This window comes from Ciconia boyciana, chromosome 26, assembly GCF_034638445.1.
Source record: "Ciconia boyciana chromosome 26, ASM3463844v1, whole genome shotgun sequence".
NCBI lineage: Eukaryota > Metazoa > Chordata > Aves > Ciconiiformes > Ciconiidae > Ciconia > Ciconia boyciana.
Window position 1 is genome coordinate 275,230 of NC_132959.1, and position 24,672 is coordinate 299,901.

Here is a 24,672-nt window from a genome sequence, read left to right on the forward strand (position 1 = left end):
CTTGGAGACCTCAGCCAGGGAGCTCCCGGCCCAGGGAGCGTGGCACTGCCGGCGCCCTCAGCCCAGGGCACGGCCAAAGCCACGGGCGAGGAGACGCCCGGCCCCGGCCCGGCCGCAGAAAGACGCCGCAGACCTGGCAGCGAGACATGGCAGCTGCTGCAGCCTGCCGCAGCGCTCGGCCCGTCCCTGCCCAGGGGAGAGCTCCGGCCCCGGGCAGCCCCCGGCGGCCTCGGGCAGGGGACGGGGCGGCTCGGACCGCGGGCGGCCTCGGGCAGACGGCTCCGACCCGGCCCCGAGCATCCACCGGCCCCGGGGCGGGAGCGCCGCTGCCGGGGTGCAGCCGCCCCTTCCCCTCCCCGCTGCGGCCGCCCGGGGCCAGCCGTGCCCCCGCGGAGCCCCCCCGGCGCCCCCCGCCCGGCCCCGGCCCCGCTCACCTCGTCGCGCTGCGGCGGCGAATGCGGCTGGCGGGAGGGCGGAGCCCCGGCCCCGCCCCGCCCGGGACCCGCCCGCCCGGGACCGGCGGGGGCGGCGCTCCGGGACCGCCCCCCCAGCGGCGGAGGTGCCGGCAGCCCCCGCCCCGGCCCAGCCCCGTCTCCAGCCAACAGCAGGCAGCGACGCAGCCGCAATAAGTTATGTTTATTGATGATCTGCGACCCCCCGCAGCCCCACCGCGCCCCCGAGGGGCCCCCGGGCCCAGCCAGGGCGGGAGAGCCGCTGGCGGGCGCGGCAGGGAGCAGCTCTAGGCAGCCACGGCCGGGGGGAGAACCCTGCCAGGGCCCCTCGGCAAAGACGAAGCAGTCCACAGCCAGGCCCACCATCACTTCTGCCGCTTGTAAATCTTCCGCGCTAGGCCAAGAAAGATCTCCTTGGGGAGGCGGTTGGCGTGCTTTTCGATCAGTTCCTGCAGGCGCTGATAGCTGCTCTCCTCGTACTCCTGAAAAGCAGCCCTCATGCCCAGAGTCTCATAAAGCTCCTTCACCTTTGCCACCTTCTCGGGCTCCTTACAGCCATAGTTCTCCTGAGAAAACACCAGAACAAGTCAGGCCGAGGTCCAGCTCACGGCCGCTGGCCTAGCCACTCGCTCAAAGCGTGGCAGGAGTCACCTCTTGTTCTCCCCGCAACAACCAACCCTTCTCCCAGCCAGGCAGCGGCACAGTGCAGCTACGCAGGGTGGCACGGGGCTTTTCAGGCGTACGTTACGACACTACGCTCCCTCTACACCATGTCCTCGGGGAGGGAGTCCACGCCACCTCTCCCCCCTCTTCAGGGGGTTTCTGTCAGCTTGGTGGTGTTACCTCCAGGATCTGCCTCTGGTCTGGCGTGACCCGACGCAGACACTCCACCACCAGCCAGCTGCACTTATTGTCCTGGATATCAGTGCCAACCTTCCCCGTCAGCTCCGGGTCCCCGAAGCAGTCCAGGTAATCATCCTGCACAAAGATGGAAACACGTGAGCGCACAACCAGCGTCCTACAAGCACTGAGGGACGGGGAGCCACCTCCTACCTGGATCTGAAAGAATTCGCCCATCTCCAGCAAGATCGCCTTGGCATTGTCATGCTCCTCCTTACTGTCGATACCAGTCTAAGAGGGGGGGAAAAAAGGAATAAAGCCTTCCAGTGCCTGCCTCCCACCCTTACTCCTCCCATCTCCCAACCCCCCACCCTCCTCGACAGCCTCGCACGAGGGTTAGGCCCTTCCCGAGACTGTTTCCATAAAACTCACCATGTACATGGCAGCGGCCACAGGCAGGTAGAAGGAGTAGAACGCCGTCTTGTACTTGACAATTGCCTTATACCTGCGGCAGAGGAGCCACGCTCAGTGACAAAGCCCAGGCCTTCCCCTCCCACCAGGGCTCTGCAGAGCGGGGCCAGCAGGAGAAGAGCAGCATCTCCCTCCGAACCAGCTCCCAAGCTCTGACAGTGCGAGCAAGACTTGCTCCCCAAAGCCTGGTAGGTGACAGCAGCATTTCAGCAAGCCAGCTGTCTCTCTTACGGTCTGGAAGGGAGAGCAAGCAGAGCCACCCTGCCACAGCTGGGCTGGCATCTCTGTCCCCTTCCATCTCTTTACCTCTGCTCACTGAAGCGATTCAAATCCACCTGGGAAACAGGAGCAGTGATGAGGTCCAGCATCTGCCCGAGCTCAGTCTGGTAGGCAGTCTGCAGAGGAAAGAAAGGATTTATTCATGCAGCCCCCCGGGACCCCCGCAGCACAGTGAAAGCCCCAAACCCAAGCCCCATGTCGGCTCCTCGCCGAGTCCGAAGGAAGGGTGCGCGTCTGGCAGGATGCCCAGGAACTTAAAGAGCAGTCCGAGATCCACGTGCCGTCGAACATCCAGAAACGGCCCAGACCCGAGGTAAGTCTGTGGGAGGGGGATGCAGGGGCCAGGCTCACCTGCAAGAAGAGCTCCAGCAAGTGCAGGTAGTAGGGGCGCTCCCCGCAGTACTTCTTCAGCAGCCTGTAGACAGATGACTCGAGGAGGAAGGCATCGTTGATGGCGTCCAGACCGACCCCCTCCTGCACCAGGAGGGCAAGGGGGTGTCACAAAACACCTTGGCCCCACAGGACCCCCTGCGCTCCCCCCGCGGACAGGGGCCTCCCGAACGCTCTCACCTTCTTGTACCAGCAGAGCTGCCCCCGGCGGGTGAGGGACGCGTCCATGATGTCGTCAGCCACCAGGAAAAACGCTTGGAACTGCGAGAGGCTGCGTTAGGGGACGTGGGGCGTCCCCACGGGGGCCCCCGGCCGCCCCCCGGCCCGGCTCTCACCAGCTCGATGCACCAGCCCACGGCCAGGGCGCACCGGAGGCTCTCCGGGTCCTGCTGCCCGGGGCTCGCCAGCTCCCGGAAGGCGGCCAGCACCGTCAGCCCGCGGTTGCACTTCCCGCCCGGCGCGTTGTACTCCAGCACCTGCGGGCAGAGAGGAGCGGGCAGCGGGCAGCCCCGGGCCCGCCGAGGCCCCGGCCCCCCGGGCCTTCCTCACCTCCTTCAGCCGGGCCACGGCGTCGCCCACCTCCGGGTGCCCGAGGCCGCCCTCCGTCAGGTCGCGGACGATCTGCGGGAAGAAGCCCACGAACTCCTCCCGCTCGGCGGCGGCCGCCGCCCCCTTCGCCCCGCTGCCGCTCATGGTGACCGAGAGCGCGGCCCGCACCCGCCGCCGGTGCCCCGGCGGCCTTTTGAGGCGCTCCGCCCCGCCCGGGCGCCGGGCGCGGGGCTCGCCGGGGCGCGTAGTCCGGAGCGGCGGGGGCAGCCGGCGCCTCGTCACCGCCCGACTACAATCCCCGGCATGCCCCGCGCGGGGGCGGAGCCAGCCGGGGGCCCCGGCGGGCGCCCGCGCTCATTGGCCCGCTCCATCGTATGAGGATGAGCCCAAGGAGGCTGAGCCAGTAGGAGCGCGGGGAGGGCGGGACCCAGCCGGCCGATTGGCGGAGTGGGAGAATGGAGCGAGGGCTGCGGGGGCGGGGCGGGGAGCTGGGGGTGCAGGGGTGGGGTGCAGGGGTGCTGGGGGTGCAGCTGTGGGGTGCAGGGGTGCTGGCGGGTGCAGAGGCGCTGGGCAGTGTAACGGGGGTGCAGTGCAGGTGTGCGGTGCGGGTGTCGGGGGGTGCGGATGTCGGGGGGTGCGGGTGTCGGGGTGCGGTGTGGGTGTCGGGGGGTGCGGGTGTCGGGGGGTGCGGTGCGGGTGTCGGGGGGTGCGGGTGTCGGGGGGTGCCGCACACCTTTGCGTGCAGGCGAGAACCCGGCTGCCGGGGGAGGCTTGGCTTCACGTCGTCCTCGTGGCCGTCACGAGGGCCGAGGACTCGCCGGGTGGGCGCAGCTCTGCGGTGGCACCCTTCCCGCGCGGTGTCGCGAGGGACACCGCCGCCACCGCTGGCCCCGCAGCTCCCTCCCTGCTGATTGGCAATCTCCCGCTTACCCGCCGTAATCCTCTAATCTCGGCTAACCCCGGTTTAATCAACCTCAGCCTTGTTGCCTGCTAATCCCCCGCCCGCCATCGCTGCAGCCGGGAACGCGGGGGCTTGGGGCAGAGCCGCCCCGCTCCGCAGCTGGGTGCCCTTGCGGAGCTGGGGCCGGGCTGCGGGCAGCTGCACGGGGCTCTGCCCTCTCCGGGGCAGGCAGCGGGGCTCTGCCTTGCCCTGGGACACAGTGGGAGCCAGCAGGTCCCTTCGCCTCCTCCCCAGCCCCAGCGGCGTTGGCTGCCCGAGCAGCCCAGCCCTGCAGATGGTGGGTAAATCGTGGCTGGGCGTGAGACACACGAGCTGGAATTGTATTTCCAAGAAAATGCTCTTTTCGCTTCCGGCAGCGTCAGCGTGCTCTGCGGAGCGGCTCGCAGGCTGGGCAGAGCCAGGCCCGGGTGCTGGCAGCGCAGCCCAGCCCTCCAGCAGGATGCTGGGGCAGGGGACTGTTAGCCTACACACACTCTTAATCAGGCTGGCTTCGGCGTAATCTGAAATAATCAAATTAGAAAGAAACCGTTAATCGGCTCTGATCTCATCGTGTGTCACAGAGCCTAATTCTTGCTGATGGTGGGGCTGCCACCAGTGTTCTGCGGGCAGGGGCTGCCCCAGTGATGCAGCCCCACAGCGGGGCTGCCGTGGGGAGAGCCGGCAGAGCACGGCGGGGTGGCTGCCAGTGCTCACGCCCTGCCTGCACCGTGCTGCTGGTGCAGAGGCAGGGTGCGGAGGCAGGAGCTGCCGAGGAGGGGTGCAGTCAGAGCAAAGCTGGGCCCTCAGACCCGTGCCGGGTGCACTGGCAGCACCGCATGGGGCCGTGTGCCGCAGATGTCCCGGCTGCTGTGGCTCGGGCACCCCAGCGCATCTCGCGCTGCGTGACCTTCATTTAATCTAGTTGATCCATAGAGTCTGCTCTGCAATTAGGTGGTACCAAACCTCCCCCTCCCCCCAGGTTAATAACCAGAAGGGAGATGGAAGGGGAAAATAACCAAAGATTAAACATTAATCCACCCGGGGTGCGCGGGAGGGGACCTGTTGCCTTTGGGCTCCCACTGCGGGGCCCAGGTCTGCGGGGCCAGGGAGAGGCCCCTCGCTGGGCACCCGAGGATGCCCCGGCTGCTCCTGGCTCTGGCTTTTTAGTAGGAGCAGGACCGCGGCATCCCCCCCGCCCCATCCCATTCCCGCGGGCAGGGTGCTGGGGGTGCCGGCGGGCGTCGCCGAAGGAGGCTCCCCTAGACCAGCTCAGAATCTCTCTTTATTATTTAAATCGGTTATGTACAACGACCAAAAATAAAAAAACGCTTTTAAATTCTCTGCGATATGAAAACTACAAGCTCTGTACATCGACTGCCGTGAGTGCAAGAGTGAAGGATCATGGTCTTTGGTGGCTAGACTTGCGCCCACGCACGCCGCAGAGACGCGCGTGCACGGCTGGCACCCCCGGCCCCTCCAGCCGCCCCTCTTGCCTCCCCGCCGGGACGGGGCGCTGGGGCCACGAGCTGACACGGCTCACAGCAGGGGTCTGCCATGGCAGTGACCGGAGCACAGGGTGGCTCTGGCTCCTGGCACGGGGCTGCGGCATGGGGAGGGTGCACCAGCGGCGCAGCCAGCAGCAGCAGAGCCGTGCTCAGTGCCGTCCGGGCTGGCCCACGTGCTCTGCGGGGGACACCTAGGATGACCGCTAAAACATCTACATCACGCAGTGTAAACACAGCCCAGGAACGTCTGACTACGTGGCCCGGATGCAGACCCCTTCCCGAGGGGCTGCCAGGGATACACGGACCATGGGGATGGAGCAGGACGCTGGGGTGGGCGGGGAAGGGGAGTTGAAGTCCGTGAAAAAAAGGCAGTGCTGGACATCCCCTCCGATGGACACGCTGATGGGATTCCTGCCGGGCTGCTGTGCCCTGCAGGCTGGGCTCCCCAAGTAGCGCTGTGGTCCGGACTGGTCCCGACGTCCCAAAACACAACAGAGGAGAACTGAAGACCTCACTTTGAGAAGTACCGTGTGGAACAAGACCCTCGCCCGCTGCACCGGGGGTCCAGCGGGCCCCGCTCGGTGACAGCCAAGCCCCAGAGCACAACTACAAGCCATGGTTCCTGACTCCAGTAGTGGGAAGCAGCTTGCGCAGCGCGGCGGGGTCGGGAAGGGACACTACTCTAACCAGGACTGTTAACACGGTTGGCCCAAAGCGACACTGTAAGCACTCAGCTGCTCGGCAGAGCCACGACTCGAACACACATTGCTGACTACTGGCTCTGGAGGGGCGATGTGGGTTGGCTGCGGGGACCCCAGGCCCCTGCCCTCCCGCATGGAGACCCAGGAGGGTGAGGGGAGGCAGCCCCACACGTCACCCAGTTGCTGCCCAGGGTTGGCATCTCTTTGCGACACCCTTTCGCTCCCTGCGGTGCTGGTGACCAGCATCTCCAGGCAGTCTGGAAACGGGACCGCAGCGCAGGGCAGAGCGGGAGCAGAGCCCGGGCTGAGCATCCTCCCAGGAGCCACGGCCAGCCGGGTCCCCCCCCGGCTGCCCCCTTGCCAGAGCATGGCGAGGGTCCAGGCCGCAGCACCCAGGTGTGGGGGCAGAGCCCTGCACGGCGGCACATCCCAACCCTGCGGGGACCCAGCCCTCCAAGGGAAGATGCTCCCCCAAGCTGGGGAGAGGCACCCGGGGGCTGCTCAGCGGGAGACCCATCTGCCCCCAGCTCCACCGCTTGGCACTCGTCACACCGGGGGCACCCTGCCTGGGACCCCCAGGTCCTGGCACCGTGCCCCAAGGGACCTGCCAGGGCCTCAGGCAGGGCAGACCTGGCCCTCGCTGGCCCTGGGTACCCGCGCCCTGCCTGCCCGGGGACACCCCACCCTGGGCTCCAGCCCCCTTGCTCTGCCCTCGGCAGTGGGCCCCGGGGAGCTGCCTCTCCCTCCTCTCCCAAAAAGCGAACGCGCTGGGCAGAGCTTTCTGGGGATCGAGGTGGACGTGTGGCGGTGGCTGCTGTGAGAGGACGAGCCTGGAGGAGCCGCCGGCGCCGGCCTGGCCCCGAGGAGAGGCCGTGGGGCGCAAGGGCAGAGCACGGCAGGGCCCGGCCCCCAAGGAGCAGTTGTGGGGAGCTGAGCTCCCCAGGGAGGCTGGGGTTTGGGCGAGGGCTCTGACCCGTCCTGCTGCCTCCAGGAGGGCAGGACTCAGGACAGACAGTGATGGAGCAAGGAGGGGAGAGCCCAGGCAGGGTGCCCCCCTTGGGGCAGTCAGCAGAGCCCCCTCCTCATCCAGCCGGGCCAGCTCTGGGGTTGCCCCACACCTGTCCCTGCTATGCCCCCATGCCTGGAGCGGCCAGTCCATGTCCCTGGGTGCTGCCTCTCACCTCTTCTTCCCTCCGACGCAGCCAGGGCTGGGGGCCTTCGCCAGGTGCTCTGCCTCTCCTGCCGCCTCTGCTCTCCTGTTGTGGGTGCCGCCAGGGTGCCCGAGTCCCTCCCGCCTGTGCACGGGTGCCGCCGGGGGCTCACATGTTGGACGGGAGTTTGGGCTTCCCCGTTTCCACCTCGGGGCTGAAGGCCACGGAGCCCTTGCGGGAGGGACCTGCTGCCTGCCTGGACGTGGAGACCGGGGACTGCGGGGTGGATGCTCCCACCACGGAGCGGCTGGGTTGAGCCAGTGATCCTGAAGGCATCTGCTGCGGGTGTGCTGGCTGGCCTGGGATCCCTGGACATGGCTTGGCGAGGAGTCCGGCTACCGAGGGAGAGGATCTGCGGGCCAGGTTCCCCGCGGATTTCCTGCCCTGCTGCAAGGAGCTCCCATCGGCTTGCTGGGCCACTTTATTGGGAAGGGAGGGCTGGGAGGCGGAGAGGAGCCGGACGTCCTGGGTGAGCCGCCCCACAGGCAGGCCCTGGATGCTCCTGTGCTTCACCAGCTGCTGGGGCTGCATCAGAAGAGAGATGTGGGAGCCGGTGGCTCGGGACAGGCTGTAGTGGAGCGTTCTCCCCGCCGGCAGCGCCTGCTCCGAGCTGGGGGACGGAGCCCCTGCCGCCTGCTGCAGCAGCGAGGTGGAGACCGAGGCGCCCCGGGACTTGGAGAGCTGGGGCTGGGAGCCGGCCGGGGGCTGCTTGGCCGCCGCTGGCAGCTCCCCCTTCTGCGCTGCGTGTGGCAGGGGCTGCGCCCCGTGGCTTGGTCTCTGGCCCCCGCTCTCCAGGGGCGCCTGGGACTGGACCATGGGGGAGGAAGGCGAACCGGCGGCGGGTGTCTGGAGGTGGGACTGCGCCCCTGACGGGGAGCTCACGGAGGAGGGCCGGGAGCCCCCCAGGCTGGGCTGGGACCTGCGCACCTGCTTCGTGAGCAGGGTGGCCTCAGGTGAGAGCGGGCTGGAGATGGAGGAGGGTGGCAGGAAGATGTGAGCCTGCAGGCTGTGCTGGTGAGTCAAGGCAATGGCCACGTTGGTGGTGGCGGCGGCTGTCTGCAGGGGTGCGTGCACCAGCGGTTCCCAGATCACCGGCTTGCCGCTCAGCTCCCGGCCCATCGCCATCTGCTGCAGTTCCTGGATGTTGTGGGCCATGTCCTGGTCGTGCTTCACGATCTGCTGGATCATCTCGTTGTTCATGGGCCCCGCGTTGTGCTCGGCTCGCTTGCGGAGCAAGATGGAGTTCTTCTTCCCTGGGTGGGAGGCAGCAGTGTCACTGACCCTGGGAGCGCTGGGTCTCAGGGGCACTGTGGAGGGCACGGTGGCAGTGGGGAAGGGACACTAAAACCTCACCAGCATGCCGAAGGGAAGCAGGACCCTGGGGAGGGTCCAGGCTGGGGCAGAGGGAGAAGCAGGGACAAAACAGGGGAGTCCTGGCTCCAAAGGCTCTAGGCTGGGGGCTGGGGTCCTGCTTGTCCTCCGCAGGCGAGGGGGGGTGAGGACAAGCAGCTGGCCAATGCCAGACAGTGCAAATATGGGGGGGGGGGGGTGACAGCCCCCTTGGGAAACCTGTTCTATGGCATTGCCCGTATCTTGCCTGGGAGGAGAGAGGGGTCCTGGAGGCAGGCTCCTTCCCTGTGCTCACCCTCATCCTCATTGCTGGGGACCCATGGGGCTGGGGTGCCGTGGGCCCTGGGAGCAGGCGCAGAGGCGGCCGTGCAGGGCCCAGGGGCTGCTCCTCACCTATGCGGTCCAGCCGGTCCATGGCCACCGTCTCAAAGGCCCTGCGCATCATGGGATACTCCTCCAGCACTTCATTGAAATTATCCACCGACAAGGAGTAGAGGCGGCAGTAGGTATCAGCTCGCACGCTGGCCGTCCGCCGGCCCCGCGTCAGCAGGCAGATTTCTGCAGGGAGACGGGTTTTTGTGTCAGGATGACGCAGCCATCCATCCCCTTCCCACCAGCCTCCCCAGATAATGGCAGCCAGAGTGGGGACAGGACTGCCCGGCAATCCCACACCTTGCACAGAAACAGAGCACGACTCAGGGGGAGAGACAGACCTGGGAGTTCAGCCAGCCACAGCCATGCCCTTGGCCAGGCACAGCCTTTTCCTCCCTCCCCGGGCCACGGAGACATCCCTGACACAGCTGCTGTGGTCGCCTGGCCTGTTTCTCTCCCAAACCCATGCTTGCGGCCTATGAACTGGCTCAGGTGCTCTGCTCTAAACCACCCTTCTCTCCGACCAGAGGTGGGGTGGGTGGATGCCCCCTCTGCCCAAGCCAGCCAGAATTCAGGGCTCTGCCTGCCAGTCCCCCTGATTCAGTCTGCTGGACCCATAAGAACAAGGGTGGGGGACTCCTGAGCCCCAGAGCCCAGTGTGAGGTGGACGCCAAGCCTTTGGCACTGGGCAAGAGGGGATGGGCAGGGGGTGCAGCAGGCAGAAACACCAGGGATGCCCTGGATCCTGCCCCCCAGCAGCTCTCGCTCTCCTCTGCTCTCCCGGTGCCCCAGCCCAGCCTCACCCCCAAAGTAGGAGCCATCAGACAGCTTTGTCTCCTTGTTGCCCTTGGTGAGGATGCTGACCACCCCGTGCTGGATGAAGTACATCTTTTTGCCCACGGTGCCCTCGCGGATGATGAAGTCCCCGGGCTGGAAGACCTCAAAGCGCAGCTTGGTCAACATGGCCGTCACAAAGTTGGGGTCCGCATTGGCAAACAGGGGCATGTTGGCCACCAGGTTGCGGCAGTTGAAGTTGATGATCTCCTGTGGGGTGAGGAGCAGGTCAGCAGTGACATTGCTGACCGTGACCCCAGCAAGCACCAGCCTCCCTCCCCCAAGTCATCAGCACTGGGGTGCCTGCCCGTACCTCTTTGAGCGGCTCACTGAGCTCCCCCAGGATGTTCTCCTCATCGAACATCTTGCCCTGGTAGCGGTGCTCGTAGTACTCGTGGATCCGCTGGCGCGTGTCCCCAGGCAGCTTGTGGAATGACATGTACTGCTCCACTTGCTTGTACTGTGGGGACAAGGCAGAGCCACACAGGGCTGCGTTGAAACAAGCTGCGCTGTGCCAGAGGCTGACGGTGCTGCTGGCCAACACTCTCCCTCTCCTTGGCGGTGAGAAGCAGCTACTGCTGGAGCTGGGATCCAGCCACCCCTGCTCCAGGGCCCTGTCCCAAAGGCCACCTCCAGGGCAGAGGACAGGACCCCCATGCACTCAGAGTGCAGAGGGTCCCAGGGCAAAGGCGAGAATGGAGGCCTCACTGCTAGGGTGAACCCCAACATCATGAATGGCACATCTCTATCCACATGGGCAGCCTGACCCCAGTCCCACACCCCCCGGGTGAGTGGCAAAGGCAGAGATCGGGGCAGGAACCTGCAGGGCAGGGCAGCCCGTGCTGAGCAGGTTTTGGAGCTGGACCCAATCCAGCACCGGGGAAGCCCTGGCACAGGGAAGATGCCCCGTGCCAGGGCGTCTTCCCCCAGTACTCAGGCACTCACTACCCCACCCCGCTGACCTTCTCCTGGTACTGGCGCCGGGACGAGTCCAGTGACTGGATGAGGGCGGTGGCGTGGCCGATGAACATGGCGTAGCAGGTGGCCCCCACGATCATGCTCAGCATCGTGAGCCAGACGTCGGTCATGCCCTCGGGCGCCTGCTGGCCGTAGCCGATGCAGAGCATGTGGCTCATGGCCTTGAACAGGGCGTGCGAGTACTGCTTCCCCCAGGAGTCATTCTGCAGAAGAGGGAACAGTGGCGCTGGGGGGTCTGTCGGAAGGAGTTGCTGGGCTGAACCCTCCAGTCCCCCCTCCCCAGAGCCAGGGAGTCCAGAGCCCCAGGGAGGAAAAGGTTTCGGATGTGTCCAAGCCCAAAGGGCAGAGCTCTGCTCCAGGAGGAGGTGACTGGGGACTGTGCAAAGCCCTGAGCCTGCACCAGCCCCTGCTCGGGGGGAGGAGGCAGGAGCCCCACTGCCCTGTTCCCTCCTGGCGGGGCACGAGGGATTCCCCTGACTGCTCTGACTCCAGCAGCAGCCAAGGTGGGCTGAGATGCGAAGGTGATGCAGAGATTCCCATGTGCCCCACAGCACACGGATCCAGGCAGCTCCAGCCTTAGAGTACAAGATGTGTAACCAAATCCTCTCCTCTCCCCCCCAGCCTCCACCCCTAGTAGATGCACGGCCGGTATCGCCCCTGCCCAGGACACTCACCACCATGTGGTTGATGGAGACCCAGCAGTCCTCGGGGAAGTCTTGCAGCATGGGCACCAGGAACTGGAGGCAGCCGTCCCAGTGACACAGCAGCAGCATCATGCCGATGAGGTTGAAGATCCTCACCACAGCACTGGCCAGGTCGTATGTCATATGGAAGATCTGGGGAAGAGGCAGGAGTGGAGCCACAGAGAAACTCTTTTTCCCAGAACAGCCCTCTGAACCACTGCCCTCCAGCCAGCCGTACCCCACAGCCAGGGACCCCTGACCTGGCCCGAGACCCTGACCAGGGGCCTTGGACCCCCAAGGGGTTCTCACCTCCTCCCACTGGTGGATGTAGCGGATGAGGCGTGAGAGGCGCAGCAGGCGCAGCAGGCTGAGGATCTTGGTGAAGCGGACGATGCGCAAGGCCCGGGCTGTCTTGTAGACATCAGAATCCACCTGGGTCTCCAGGTCAACGATGAGGAAGATGTAGTCAACTGGGATGGAGGAGATGAAGTCCACCAGGAACCAGCTCTTCAAGTACTTCATTTTGATGGTGTGAGGGTCAAGGATGATCTCTGTGTTGTCCTCCACCACAATGCCCGTCCGGAAGTTCAGCACCAGGTCAGCCAAGAAGAAAGTGTCCGAAAGCACGTTGAAAACAATCCAGGGAGGGGTGTTCTCATCCTTGAAGAAGGTGATGCCCACAGGCAGGATGATCAAATTCCCCACCATCAGGAGCAGCATGATGAGGTCCCAGTAAAACCTGCAGGGAGGGAGCACGGGGGACGGAGCGGGGCAGGGAGAAGTGGGGAGAGGCAGGACACAGGCAATTAGAAAACAAACCCAGGTTCAAAGTTAGAGTACAACACAACGCAGAGAGACAGGCGCTCAGGACACACGCACACGTGCCTGCCCACACACATGACTAAGACCATTCTGCTTGGCTGGGACACACGCAAGTATATGTATGCGGAGAGGAGCAATGCTGCGCCGGCTCTGGAGGCAGAGCAGGGCCAAGGGTCTGGGGGAGCAAACATCACCCTGTGTGCGTAGGACAGGAGGGCTGTAGCTCGAGGAGCTTGGCTGTCGCTCCACCCTCTCCTTGTGGCCTGGCAGCGCATGCACACATATGCCCCCGCCCCAAACTTGACATCTGCCTTGTGGAAAACTCAGGGAGGACGTGGGTTTTGCTCCCTGGAGCTCCCTGTCATCCACCGGCTCCCTGCCACCACGCAGGCTGGCTTAGCAGGATTTAGAACAAGCTTTGCTGCTTATGCAAACCGAGCATCAAGCTCCTGGGGCGACCGAGGGACTCGGGGGCCAGGGAGGTGGTCGGGATTGTAGCACGGGTGAGCCAGGCAGCAGCCAAGCAAGGACAGACAAGTGCCATCGCCACGAGGAAGGTGGGAGGAACACCTAGCCAAAGGGGCTGCTCGTGAGCACTGGGCAGGAGCTACACAGCCCAGGGCCTGCAGGACACCTTCATCCACCTCCTTTTCCCGAGAGCGGGCAAGCTTAGAGGCTTCAGAAGAAAAGCCGAGAGACCCCAGGCAGCAGTTGGCTAACGTTTGGTTACACCGTGAAATTCAGCATCCCCATTCACATGCAAATGTGGCTGGGATGTTTTCAATCTTCACACAAACCCACATAACGCTTTTCTTCACGAGACCTGCGACGGCCTCGGCAATGGCCTGGTGGCCTCCCAGGCTCCGCACTCAAAGTCTTTACGGGCGCCTGGAAAAGCAAGTCCAGCTCCCGTCTTCGGGTGCCCCCATTAGCCCCAGCCCTGGTTGTGGGTATAGACCCAAATCTCCAAAGGTGACCTCAGGGCAACTCTTAGTGCCTCATGGATCCAAACTGGCTTTTGCACGTGACAAGAAGCCTGTGGGTGTTTCGTACCCTGTGTCCTCGGTGGAGCACAGGCACCCGGCTTTCTGCAGGCGGCAGGGAAGAGGAGGGAGGAGAAGTCATGGCACCACGTGAGGCTCCTTCAGTAAGAGAGCACCAGAGCCTGGCAGGGAGCAGAGGGGGGCACCACCTCCCCGGGGAGCTCCCCCAGGGCGAGGAGCCTCGCACAAATTAACACCTCCTTGCCCACAGCCAAGGTTTGCTGGGGCAGGCAAGGAGATGCCAGCCAAGGCAGAAGGGGCCCGACCTGGCCGAGCAACTGCCTCCGCACTGCACCCCGAGAAACGCTGTGCACTGAGTGGGGAAACCGCCTGCCCCCCGCAGCTGCCTGAACCCACCGGGAGCTCTTGATTCAGATTTAGGCTTAAGCTCTTTAGGGCAGGGCCTGTCCTTTACTCTGTGTCAGGCTGAACGCGCGGGGCCCTGATCTCAGTGGCCTTTATGTATCCCCATAATGTGATAAACACCGGCGTAATCCCGCCGGCTGTCCACCTGCCAGCTCGCTTCATGTCACCTTCAGAGCAGGGCACCGGCTGCGCAAGCCGCTCCTGTCAAGCTCAGGCTCACAAACTTTGGGGCTCCTTCCCCGGGAAAAGGGCTCTAAGGGCTTGCAGCCCTCGGTGTCGTGCTGGAGCAGCGCAGGGGAGCTGGCGTGCGTGGGAGGTTGGGGCCCAGCGGCGAGGGGATCTGGCTACGGGTGCTGGGGACCCACAGCAAGTGCCGACCCCGCTCCAGGGTGCCTCGCCAGGCTGGGGACATCGGCCGTGTCACAGCTTGCTGCGGGAGATGACTGCCTGGCAGCTTCATCCCCCGTAGAGAAAGCCCACCCTATATGACTCAACATCCCCGTGACACCCAGTTCCTCCCACATCATCCGTCCCTGAGCTCTCCCTGTGATCCCGGTGACACCGTGAGCCAGGCCCGGCTCCTCGCTGGGTGCCCTGCCCTCCTCCAGCAGCTGCCCAGGCTGTGGAGACGGAGCCCGTGCTGGGCAGGCTCTGTGGGCCGCCCGTGGGGCCCGCGTCCCCGCGGGGACGGTGCGGCTCCTCACTGGATGCAGAAATTAAAAACAGCGTCGAGAAGGAGGGGGGGGAAAGCTTTGCGAGGAGGCAAAGCCAGGCAGCCCCTGCCTCCTCCTTCGCACGCCCAGAGCCGGGCCAGCGGAGGTCCCCGGCTCGGCCGGGCTGCCCCCGGCCCGGCGGGAGCCCCGAGGCCCCGGGGAGGGGCCGAGGCAGAAGGAAGTTGTCCGGATAACCCCAGGAGGGGGAAGGGGCTGGGGCTGGGGCAGCGCGGCCCCAGGCACCGGGGAGGGCCGGTGGGAAGCCGCGTCCCCCTGGCCCGGTGCGGAGCCCCGGCGCCCGTCACTTGTTGCCCCGACGGTCGCCGGCGGCGGGGCCGGGCCGGGCGGCGGAGCCGCGCTCAGCACCACGGACAGCGGCACCGCGCGGGGCCGGGGCCGGGGCCGGGGCCGGGGCCGGGGCCGGGGCCGGGGCGGCGGCACCGGGGCCGGGGCGGGCGCGGGGCCCGGGTCCCACCTGAAGTCGCTGTAGGGGTGGATGATCCAGGCGCCGGCCGACTTCACCCGCTGCCGCTCGATCTCCACGGCCCGGTGGCTGCCGAACATGCGCAGCGAGAACTTGTTCACGGCGGGCTGCAGCATGGCCCCGAGCTGCCGCTGCACGAACGTGCCCGTCGCCGCCGCCGCCGCCGCCGCCTCGCCCTCCGCCACGATCTGCTCCGCCGCCGCCGGCGAGGCCGGGGCCGCGCCCGCCGCCCCCGCGGGTGCCCCCGCCGCCTCCCCGTCCAGCACCGGCGGCTTCTCCCGCGGCTCGGGGCTCCGGCCCGGCGCCGCGTCCATGCCGCCGCCGCCGCCGCCGCCGCGGCCGCGCCTCACGTTTCCTTCAAACGCCCTTGCCCGGGCGCCCTGCCCGCCGCCCCGCCGCACATGCCCGGCCCCGGGCGGGCGCTCGCTTGCCGCTCCCGGCCGCTCGGTCACCGGCCGCGCTCGCTTGCCGGCGCCCGCAGCTCCGCCGGCGCCCGCCTGTTGCGCACGCCCTGGCGCGGCCGCGGCGGCCGGGCCCCGCCGCCAGCGGGGAGGCGCCGGCGGCACTGGAGCAGCGGCGCGCCGAGCAGCGAGGCCCGGGCGGCGGCGGCGGCGGCGGCGGCGGCGGCGGCGCGGGACCCCGCGGCGGGCGGGGCGGGGCGGGGCGGGCGGGGCTCCGAGGGCGACGGCCGGCGCCGCGCCCCGCCCCCCGGCCCCGCCCCCGGCCCCGCCCCGCCGCCGCTGCGAGCGGAGCGGGGCGGAGCGCGCGCCGCGCCGCGCCGCGTGACGCACCGCGTGCGTGCGTGCGTAGTGCGTGCGTGCGCGGCGCCGCGGCGAGCTGCGCGCGGCCTGGCGGGGACCCGGATCGGCGGCGCGGCGGGGCGCGGCGGCAGCGAGCGGCGGAGCCGGAGCAGCTGGAGCGGGGCCCGGGGTTCCCGGGGGCCCACGGCCGCCATCACGGATTTCCTGTGGGACAAGCGCACCGGGCTGGCTGCGAGGACGGTGCGGCGGGGCGCGGGGCGCGGCGGGGCGGGGGTAGGCCGCGGCCTCCGTGGCTGGCGGGGGCGGCCCGGGTCCGTGCGGGGCAGGCCCGGGCCGGCGGCTCCTCGCAGGGCCGCGGCGGCCCGGGCGTTTCCGGGGAGGCGCTGGCGGGGCCGACCGGGCCGGATGGCCCGAGGAGGCCGCGGCCGGGCCCTGGGGCACCGGGGCGGGAGGCTCCCCACCCGCCCCCCCCCTTCTCGCGGCTCCGGTTTCTCCCGGTGTCCGGGCCCCGTCCCTCGCTTGGCGGCCGGGCCCCCGCTGCTTCCGCTTTTGGCGCTCGGCGCGGCCCCGCGCACGGTGGAGGCCCCAGCCGGCGGCAGCGGAGCAGGGCAGCGAGCGCGGCCGCCATCATCGTCCCCAAACCGGTTCCAGACCTGCTGCGAAACGCCCCGGTGCGGGCTTCGCCGGCTCCCAAGGAGGGTGCCCGGCCTTGGCGGGCCGCCAGCGTCGCCTTCATACGCGGCTTTTAATTAGAGGCTGGAAGCGGTGCCCTGGTGCTGCGCTCGGCGCCCGCCGTGGGCGCAGCGAGACCCGGCTGCGGAGCCGCCGAACCGGGGGGGGGGGAGCGTGAGCGGCCCCGCAGAGCCCGGCCTTGCTCTGGAGGGTGAAGCTCGGTCGGGTGTAACGAGTCCGTGACCCCGGGTCACCGCATCACCGGGTTGGTTTTGCCTTTTGGTAGCCCTGCCTGTCATGTCGGTGTAGGTGTGGGTGCGGGAAGGCAGCCGGCTGCCTGAGGGTGCCTTTTGGGGGGAAAAAATCACCGGTGGGAGGTCTGTGGACAGAGGGAGCTCCAGCCTCTTGCCTGTGGAATGAGGCAGATTGAGCTGCCTGATGTTTCAGAACCAAAATACGTGCGGGGAATGTCTTAGAGTTGTGGAGTGAGGTCTGGCGATGGGAGCGGGATCCTACAAACTAGAATTTCAGGGCTGGGACCTGGTGTGCCATCTTACCGAGGGATTTTCTCCTTCGCTCTTGACTCTCGTGTCCCGCCAGAGAGGTAGAGGTGAGCACTTCTTCCCTCTGATGGTAGGGCCTACTAGGCTTTGTTAACGCCTCTGCATGCAGAAAGGGTGGTTTTGCTCCCTGGATGCTGTAGGGCTTGCAGTGGGAAGCGTAGATGTCACTTGTTTGGCAGTAAACCAGAGAGACGTCTCTTCAGGAGCTGCCTGCCTAGGTGTCTCCAGTACTGGTGCGCAAGGACTTTGGGCCAAGCACCCGTGGTATCCTGAGCTCCATTTCGCCTTCCTTCAGTTTTCCTTGGTGGTGCTTCTCTCCTTCCTGGGGAGCACGTTAGTTTAAAGAGAGAAGGTGGAAGCTCTGAAGGTGCAAATGCTGCTCCTGGAGCTGTGGCTGGTAGAGATGGGCATGAAGAGGGGAAAGTAACATGGAAAACAGAACTGCAGCAAGCACAGCCCATGTGGGTGGTCGCATTCTCTCTTGTACGGGGTTTTGGGATCTCAGAAATTCATCCCCTCCCTCTCAAATCCACCCTGCACACTCAGACACGCTGCTGCTTGCCTCCCCTCTCCTTGCCCTAGCAGCTCCCTGGCCACTGACGATCTGCGCTGGTTTCTCTCCCTGGCAATTGCCTCACAAAGTCGTCACTGTCTGTTGTCCCTGTAGATGCCTCACTCTAGAAGGTACCGCTCGTCGGAGCGCAGCAGCCGAGGCAGCTATCACGAGCGCTACAGAAGTCGCAAACACAAGAGACGGCGGACACGGTCGCGATCAAGCAGCAGCGAGCGTGACCGTCGGCACCGTCGGGAAGACAGTTACCACGTTCGATCCAGGAGGTGAGTCTGCAAAGACAAGGCGGGACCTTGACCCCTGCGGTGTTTCTCCAGCTCGGCCGGAGGCAGCTGTGGTCAGCCCAGCTTCTGGGTGGCCTGGGCCCTGTTCTCTCGTGTGCTCCGAGCTGTAACTTCCCAGGTGGTGTTTGTAATCAAATCCCCTCGGCTTGCTTCCCCTCCCTAGCTACGACGACCACTCAGCAGACAGGAGGGCCTACGACCGGCGTTACTGTGACAGCTATCGGCGGAATGATTACAGCCGCGAGCGAGGGGAAGCCTACTATGAACCCGAGTACCGTCATTCCTACGAGTACCGACGCTCCCGGGACCGTGAGGGCAGCTACCGGAGCTGCAAAAGCAGCCGGCGTAAGCACAGGCGGAGGCGGCGCCGCAGCCGGTCCTTTAGTCGCTCCTCATCGGTGAGTATCCTGCTGTGCTGGGCCTCCCCTGTAACCTTTCTCTCCCAGGTGGCGAGCTGGGTAAGTAGAAAACTCACTTTCTAACGCTCTCTCGGACTCAGCTTGAGAAATGCGTAGAAAGCCTTTGATGCAGACAGCAGTTCCTGTCCACCATCCTGATGCGCCTCGGCAGTGGCTGCCCTGTGCCAGCTGGGCACAGGCGGCTCAGACCCTCTCTTAGTGTTGCCCGCTCAGAGGTGGGAGGAGGACAGGCGTGCCTTGCGAGGCTGGCATGTCCCCGGGGTGGTGCTGCAGTCCTCAGCTCCTTTATCCCTGCAGAGCGCTGCTTTTGTTTGGTGATGCTCATTAAGAGCTGTCTAGGAACCCCAGCCAAGCAGTCTTTTGTGCGAGGTTTGTACAGCAAACGTTCAGCTGATCCTGGTCCCAGAGAGCTCGGTCTGCCTGCGACAGGCGGCTTGGTCCCCATGGTCCCTGGTTCGGGCCTGTGTTCTGTGGCAGGAAGCCCCCGTCTCTGAGGGTTAGGTCCTGTGTCAGAGCAGGATCCTTCTGGGTGGGCCCAGCTGACGTGGGATGTCGTGCGAGGTGCTTTGCAAAGGAGCAGAGCTTGTGGACTGGTCAATTCAGGTGGAGGCAGCAACCGTCACAGGCTCTTCCCAGCAGTGTCCCTGGCTTTCTCTTCTTGTCTGTTCTGCTGTTCACCTTCCACTTCTGTTAGACCCCAGACACGTTCTCTGCTCTGTGTGTGGAGCTCTCAGTGTTGTCTGGTCTGTTCTGGCTGTATGTCCAGGGATGGGATTGTGGGCTGGATTCGGGTCCCAAGTCTGCTGGCTGGTTGCTCCCAGGTGTGGGGATACTTAGCTGAAGAACTGAAGGCAGGAATTTTCTCTTCTCTGGCATAAACCTCTTATCTGCCTCATCCCAGGCTGTCCCTATTCCCCTGTTGGGCCTCTGCTTCTCTCCTGGAAGTGAGTCCTTCCAGGATCAGCTTCTTTGGGGGAGGGTCTAGGCAGAAGTGTCACATCTTCCCCCAGGCAGTCACTCGTAAATTCTCTCTGGTTTTGGACGGATCGTTGTACGAGAGTTGCTTCTGAAATCTCTGAATTCATCTTTTTCTGAGTGTTGGGGCTGGGGGAAGCTATGTGGGCGGTTGTTGGAATGGGATGGGGAGTGCCTGTGTGGGGCAGCCTGGCCCTTTGCTTGTGCAGGACTTCCCAGCACCTGCCTTCTGCTGCCTTTCCTCAGTGGCTGCCGTGGGGCTGAAGTGAGCCTCTCCCCGCGGCCACTGAGCACCCGGCTGCAGAGTTGTGCTTCGGCGTGCTCTCTTGGCATTATCCAGGACCCGAAGGCCAGTGCCGTTCCTCTCCGAGCCCCCCTAGGAGCGAGAGCAGCTGGCCCCTTCCACTGCCCCTCCGCTAGCCCTTGTTCTGACCGTCTCTGCTCTCACACTGGTTCGGGTGGGGCTGTTTGTAGGTTCTTTTTTTTCTTTTTTTTCTTTTTTTTTTTTTTGCTACAACGAAAAGCAAACTGTTTTTTTCTTTTCTGAGCTAGTGTGTTGTATCTTGACATGTTCCCTTGCAATATCCCTATCGTTATATATTCCTCTGTGCCGTATGAATTGGCTGGGAATCTCCTCCTGCAACCCCTCCTCAAACAACCATGTGAATTTCCAAACCAACCAATGCGTGACGCTGGCTGCTGCGCTGGTTTGAAAATCTGATTGGTGAATGATGAATTCCCTGTCTGCCTGGGCCAGCAGCGGAGTCGACAGAGCAGCAGAAGGGCCAAGAGTGTGGAGGACGACGACGAGGGGCATCTGATCTATCGCGTCGGCGACTGGCTACAAGAAAGATGTACAGCCAAATCGTAACATAATTTAGCTCTCTAGTTAAGCTCCCATCGCAGTCGCAGATCTGTCTTATCTTTCTGTTTCATTTTATTTTCATTGTTTATTAAAGAGAAACCCTCTCCTTTTCCTTCCCCTTTTGTTAAAGCTACGTTTATATTTTGTATTGTTACTGAAGTGCCAGGGAACTAGGGCAGTTGCCTTGTGCAGCCGGTGTCAGCCTTCCGCTGCTCCGGTCTCTCAAGCTGTGTGCAGGTTAGGTGTTGCAATGCATTCTCCTCTGCCTTGTGTATGCGCTGCATCCAGGTCGTGCTCACTCTCTCATCTGCCTTCCTCTCTTTCTCTCCCTCCCAGATGAAATTATTAGCACCTTAGGGGAAGGCACGTTCGGCAGAGTGGTGCAGTGCATCGATCACCGGAGGTACGTCTGCGCCAGGGATGGGGAAGGACGTGGTGGTGAGGGAAAAAGAGAGGCCACAGCTGGCGACGAAGCCTTTCGTGCTTAACGTGGGAGCCTGGGGGTGCAAATGAGTCTCTTGGTTTCCAGTATTCCTCCGCTGGTCTCGGCACTCGCCCTCTTGGGTCGTCCATGTGTTGGAGAGGGGTTGGGGGGAGCCTCAGGGCTGTTTGTAGGGAGGGAAAAGGCACTGCTTTGGCAGACACCCCTTAACAGCCACCTTCTGGCTTGAGCAAGGGTGGTGGAAGGCTGTGCTGTACAACTCACAGGATAAGGCTGGATCAGAAAGCGCTTTTTGCAGGGCACAGGCTCTCTGACCCAGCTCAGGGGTGATCTTGCGCTTTCTTCCTGTTTCTCCCTAGGGGTGGTGCACGTGTTGCTCTCAAAATTATTAAAAATGTAGAGAAATACAAAGAGGCTGCTCGACTGGAGATTAACGTGCTGGAGAAAATCAACGAGAAGGATCCTGAGAACACGAAGTGAGTGTGCTCTTGGTGTTAAAATGGAAGGGCAAGCATTGCCTTAGCACAGTTACAGGGATAGGATGAGAGAGGTGCTTGATGTTGTGTGACTGAATTCGTCTGTAGCTCGTTTTTGGAAGCATATTGGCTTGCAGTGGGATACAGACCAAGCAAGGAAAGGAGGAGCCTGGCATGGGGATAGGGTAGCTGAGTGCTGTGTGCAGATCTGTCCCGAATCAGAATTTTTCTCTCAGTCTTTGTGTCAGGATGTTTGACTGGTTTGACTACCATGGCCACATGTGCATCTCCTTCGAACTGCTGGGGCTCAGCACCTTTGATTTCCTGAAGGACAACAACTATCTGCCTTACCCCATCCACCAAGTACGGCACATGGCCTACCAGGTGTGCCAGGCCGTGAAATGTAAGTGTTCACTGCTCTCTCCGCTGGTCCTTGACTGACTTGGAGACCTGTGAAGCTCCCAATGTCCATGCCAGTTCTGCGACTGGTGGCCCAAAGCAGCGAGTTTTTGCTGCGGTGCTGCTGTGCCAGTTCTGAGACTGAGCCTTCCTGCCCCTCCAGTGGTGAATGCGTGCTTGGAATGAATCCTTTTTCTTTTCCTGATTGTAATGTTTTCCGATGTATGTGGGCTGGCAGTAGCTCAGGGCACTTGAGCATCCACCTCCACACACGCGTTCTGGTGATCGATATGATCAGATCTTTGCGCTTCTGCCAAAGCGTCTTGGCCTGGAGTAGCCTGACTGTTCACACCCAGTTCTAAATGTGGGCTAAACTGGTGCCAGTATGAGCAAACTGAATTAATGATGTTCGCTCTTCGGGTGGGTGCAGCGTCACTGTGCTTCTGTTCCATCACCCTGACTGACTCTGTCTGCTTCCTCAGTTCTGCATGACAATAAACTCACTCACACTGACCTCAAGCCGGAGAACATCCTCTTCGTGAACTCTGACTACGAACTGTCTTATAACCTGGAAAAGGTAACAGCGCTGCCTTGTGTTAGAGGTCTTCTCTTGGGTTCTTGGTATCCCTGACCTTGTCAGCAGGTGGGAGGCATCGCAACATGTCCCCGGGAGACACAGGGTTGACTAGCAACGTTCATGCACTTGTTCAGGGCCTGTATCCTGCATGAACGGCCTGTGTAGTCTATAAGTAAGCCATAGGGACCACAGGCTTACCTGCAGGATGGTGAGAGTTTGTTTGGGGGTTGTACTGCGAGGCTGTGCCAGCAGTAACGTACCTTCCGAAGCCTTCCCCTCCCGTGGTGCCCTGTGGCAAAGCCTCGGCTGTGTAAGGAAGGGGCTAAGTCTGCATCTCAAAACTCCTGAGTAACTGGTACCATTCTCCCTCATGAAGAAGCGGGATGAGCGGAGCGTGAAGAGCACAGCCATCAGAGTGGTGGACTTCGGCAGTGCTACGTTTGATCATGAGCACCACAGCACGATTGTCTCTACCAGGCATTACCGGGCCCCGGAAGTCATACTGGGTAGGTACTGCTTGGTCTCTCTGCAGAGGCGGGCGTTGGCCTCGAGGGCACTGGGTGCTGCCTGCTGGATGAAGGAGCATTTTGCCTCCACATCGTTCAGTAGCTGTCCTGGGTTTACCCTGGGAGATGGGAAGTGCTTTATTTAACATACTCTTGTTTTCTGGGAGGGTCAACAACTTACAAGTTAGTGTTTTGGCATTGCTACCAGCTGGGCGTTATTGCCACCAGCGTATCAGGAGCCTGGCTGGAATGGGAATTGTTTTTCCAGTTTTTTGTTTTTAAAAGGGCGAGGGAGAGGGATTTGGAATCTTAGGCCATAACTGGATTTTTTATTTAAAAAACATTGTTTTTTAGAGCTTGGCTGGAGCCAGCCCTGTGATGTGTGGAGCATTGGCTGCATCATCTTTGAGTATTATGTGGGTTTCACCCTGTTTCAGGTGAGAACTGTGTGCTGTATGGCTACCTCACAACTGATGAAAGAGGATGCTGGCTGTTTCCCAGTACAGCCAGGAGCCTCTGGGACTGATGGGGTTCCCTCCATCACTGCAGTCTTGTAGAGACAACCGAGATGTTGCCCAGCAAGGGGTTCTGAACTGGGGAACGCCCAGGGCTGGAGGCAGAACGGCTGGAATCTGTTCCCTGCCTTCCCTTTACATTTCTCTCTCTCAGACACATGACAACCGGGAGCACCTGGCCATGATGGAGAGGATCTTGGGGCCAATTCCTTCTCGGATGATCCGGAAGACAAGGTGAGCAAGGCTGGCCGGGCACCGCAGGCTTGCCAGCGCTCTCCTGCTTCACGTATAGCAGTTCTCTCTGAGGGATCAAGCTTTGAAGCTGCCTGCTGAGCCAGTTGTCCGTGCTGCTGCCGTGTCTTGCGTAGTGTGTGCTGCCAGGGCTGGCGCATTGCTGTTGCTGCAAGACGTTTTGTGCTTGGGTGTAACCTGTTCCCACCTCTTACTCTGACAGGAAACAGAAATATTTCTACCATGGCCGCCTGGACTGGGACGAGAACACCTCTGCTGGCCGCTACGTTAGGGAAAACTGCAAGCCGCTGCGGGTAAGGTGGGGTGGGCAGGAGCGTCTGGTTGCTTTATCCTTTTCTCATTGCAGAGTCTTATAGTGCCTGCCCCAGTTGTGAAGATTCTTCCTGTGGGCAAGGTTGGGCCACCGAAAGGGTCAGACCAGTATCTTCCCAAAGGAGCCTTGGCTGTCCCAGGCATAAACTAGGAAGACTCCATCAACCTGAGCTTAATCTGAAGTGGATGAGGAGGAGGAGGGCACGAGGAAGTGCCTGGGAAAGATGGCGGGTGGGGGGAAACTCGGCAGTTCCGTGCTTGGTACAGCGGCCCAGAGTTCAGGTCTAGGATGAGTGATGGTCTGAACAAACCAGTCTTAGCCGTTCAGCCCAGCTTAGCCGTTCAGCCCAGGGAATGTACTGTGATGGGACAGGGTGCAGCGTCCTTGGCCCTAACCTCTCCCCTCCATCTCCCCAGCGATACCTGACCTCTGAGGCTGAGGACCATCACCGCCTTTTTGACCTCATTGAGAGCATGCTGGAGTACGAGCCGTCCAAGCGCGTCACCCTGGCCGAAGCCCTCAAGCACCCCTTCTTTGACATGTTGGAGATGGAACCGAGCACAAAAATGTGGGACTCTAGCAGAGACATCAGCCGGTGACGCCACAGGTGCCAGCCTGCCCTCAGATTCTAGCCCCCGTGGAGGCCTGTGTGATTTCTATTCAGACACTTGGTGCTTTTTTTTATACATGAGAAGAACTCCCTGGACACCTTTGTAAAGCTGTTAATATGTGAGATACTGTAAATAGCCCATATTCTATATCGGCCTCTGAGCACCACAGGCCTGACCTGCTGTTGCTGCTGCCATTATCGTGAGGCGAGGGGGCCTGTGTGTCCATAGTGTAAATACCTCTGTTCACGTGTTGCTTTGTCTCCTGCCCTCCTTGGTGTAAATACTCCAGGACTCGCAGCTCTCTGTAGCTTATCTGTTTCCTTGTAAGTTATGAAACTGGTGGGACTGCATGGGAATTATTTTTTGGATCAATGTCATAGCCCATCCCCACACCAGAGTTTTATAAGAATTTTGTACAGTCTTTGTGAAAAATAAATATGAAGTGAATAAACCACCTGGTCTGGGTTTGGACCAGCAGCAGCCCCTCT

General features: G+C 63.0%; 3 protein-coding genes across 4 annotated transcripts; 1 reads left to right on the forward strand and 2 right to left on the reverse strand.

Annotated features, from left to right (window-relative positions):
* Positions 1-617: 617 nt before the first annotated feature.
* FDPS (farnesyl diphosphate synthase) lies at positions 618-3,224 on the reverse strand. The gene is made up of 9 exons (XM_072846604.1): positions 2,982-3,224; positions 2,768-2,908; positions 2,613-2,693; positions 2,394-2,516; positions 2,070-2,158; positions 1,725-1,797; positions 1,506-1,583; positions 1,296-1,430; positions 618-1,018 (listed from the first exon to the last, which is right to left on the reverse strand). The coding sequence occupies exons 1-9, from the start codon at positions 3,123-3,125 to the stop codon at positions 818-820; spliced, it is 1,065 nt and encodes a 354-aa protein (XP_072702705.1). The 5' UTR covers positions 3,126-3,224; the 3' UTR covers positions 618-817.
* A 1,973-nt stretch (positions 3,225-5,197) lies between these two features.
* On the reverse strand, positions 5,198-15,459 carry HCN3 (hyperpolarization activated cyclic nucleotide gated potassium channel 3). Its single transcript, XM_072846917.1, has 8 exons — positions 14,975-15,459; positions 11,865-12,294; positions 11,547-11,708; positions 10,857-11,075; positions 10,208-10,354; positions 9,864-10,104; positions 9,082-9,246; positions 5,198-8,591 (listed from the first exon to the last, which is right to left on the reverse strand). Exons 1-8 carry the CDS (start codon positions 15,295-15,297, stop codon positions 7,447-7,449), a joined length of 2,832 nt encoding a protein of 943 aa, XP_072703018.1. The 5' UTR covers positions 15,298-15,459; the 3' UTR covers positions 5,198-7,446.
* Positions 15,460-15,783: 324 nt separating this feature from the next.
* On the forward strand, positions 15,784-24,672 carry CLK2 (CDC like kinase 2). 2 transcript variants are annotated; one of them, XM_072846930.1, is made up of 13 exons: positions 15,784-15,984; positions 17,647-17,816; positions 17,998-18,232; positions 19,986-20,082; positions 20,430-20,496; positions 20,895-21,011; positions 21,248-21,414; positions 21,893-21,987; positions 22,364-22,493; positions 22,848-22,930; positions 23,163-23,242; positions 23,463-23,553; positions 23,990-24,672. In XM_072846930.1, exons 2-13 carry the CDS (start codon positions 17,647-17,649, stop codon positions 24,170-24,172), a joined length of 1,515 nt encoding a protein of 504 aa, XP_072703031.1. In that variant the 5' UTR covers positions 15,784-15,984; the 3' UTR covers positions 24,173-24,672. The 2 variants fall into 2 exon arrangements, with proteins under 2 accessions (XP_072703031.1, XP_072703033.1); XM_072846932.1 differs by having other exon boundaries at positions 19,989-20,082.

What these genes read in the sequence shown, in the direction of transcription:
- FDPS (XM_072846604.1), bottom strand. Translation starts at nt 3,125, where the DNA reads ATGAGCGGCAGCGGGGCGAAGGGGGCGGCGGCCGCCGCCGAGCGGGAG. An exon ending in AGCTCTGCTGGTACAAGAAG is followed by an intron (nt 2,517 to 2,612) that starts GTGAGAGCGTTC and finishes CTCCTGGTGCAG; the next exon opens with GAGGGGGTCGGTCTGGACGC. An exon ending in AATCGCTTCAGTGAGCAGAG is followed by an intron (nt 1,798 to 2,069) that starts GTAAAGAGATGG and finishes CCTCTGCCGCAG; the next exon opens with GTATAAGGCAATTGTCAAGT.
- HCN3 (XM_072846917.1), bottom strand. Translation starts at nt 15,297, where the DNA reads ATGGACGCGGCGCCGGGCCGGAGCCCCGAGCCGCGGGAGAAGCCGCCG. An exon ending in CACCCCTACAGCGACTTCAG is followed by an intron (nt 12,295 to 14,974) that starts GTGGGACCCGGG and finishes CCCTCCCTGCAG; the next exon opens with GTTTTACTGGGACCTCATCA. An exon ending in TCAGTGAGCCGCTCAAAGAG is followed by an intron (nt 10,105 to 10,207) that starts GTACGGGCAGGC and finishes CTCACCCCACAG; the next exon opens with GAGATCATCAACTTCAACTG.
- CLK2 (XM_072846930.1), top strand. Translation starts at nt 17,647, where the DNA reads ATGCCTCACTCTAGAAGGTACCGCTCGTCGGAGCGCAGCAGCCGAGGC. An exon ending in CGACTGGCTACAAGAAAGAT is followed by an intron (nt 20,083 to 20,429) that starts GTACAGCCAAAT and finishes TCTCCCTCCCAG; the next exon opens with ATGAAATTATTAGCACCTTA. An exon ending in TGTCTTATAACCTGGAAAAG is followed by an intron (nt 21,988 to 22,363) that starts GTAACAGCGCTG and finishes TCCCTCATGAAG; the next exon opens with AAGCGGGATGAGCGGAGCGT.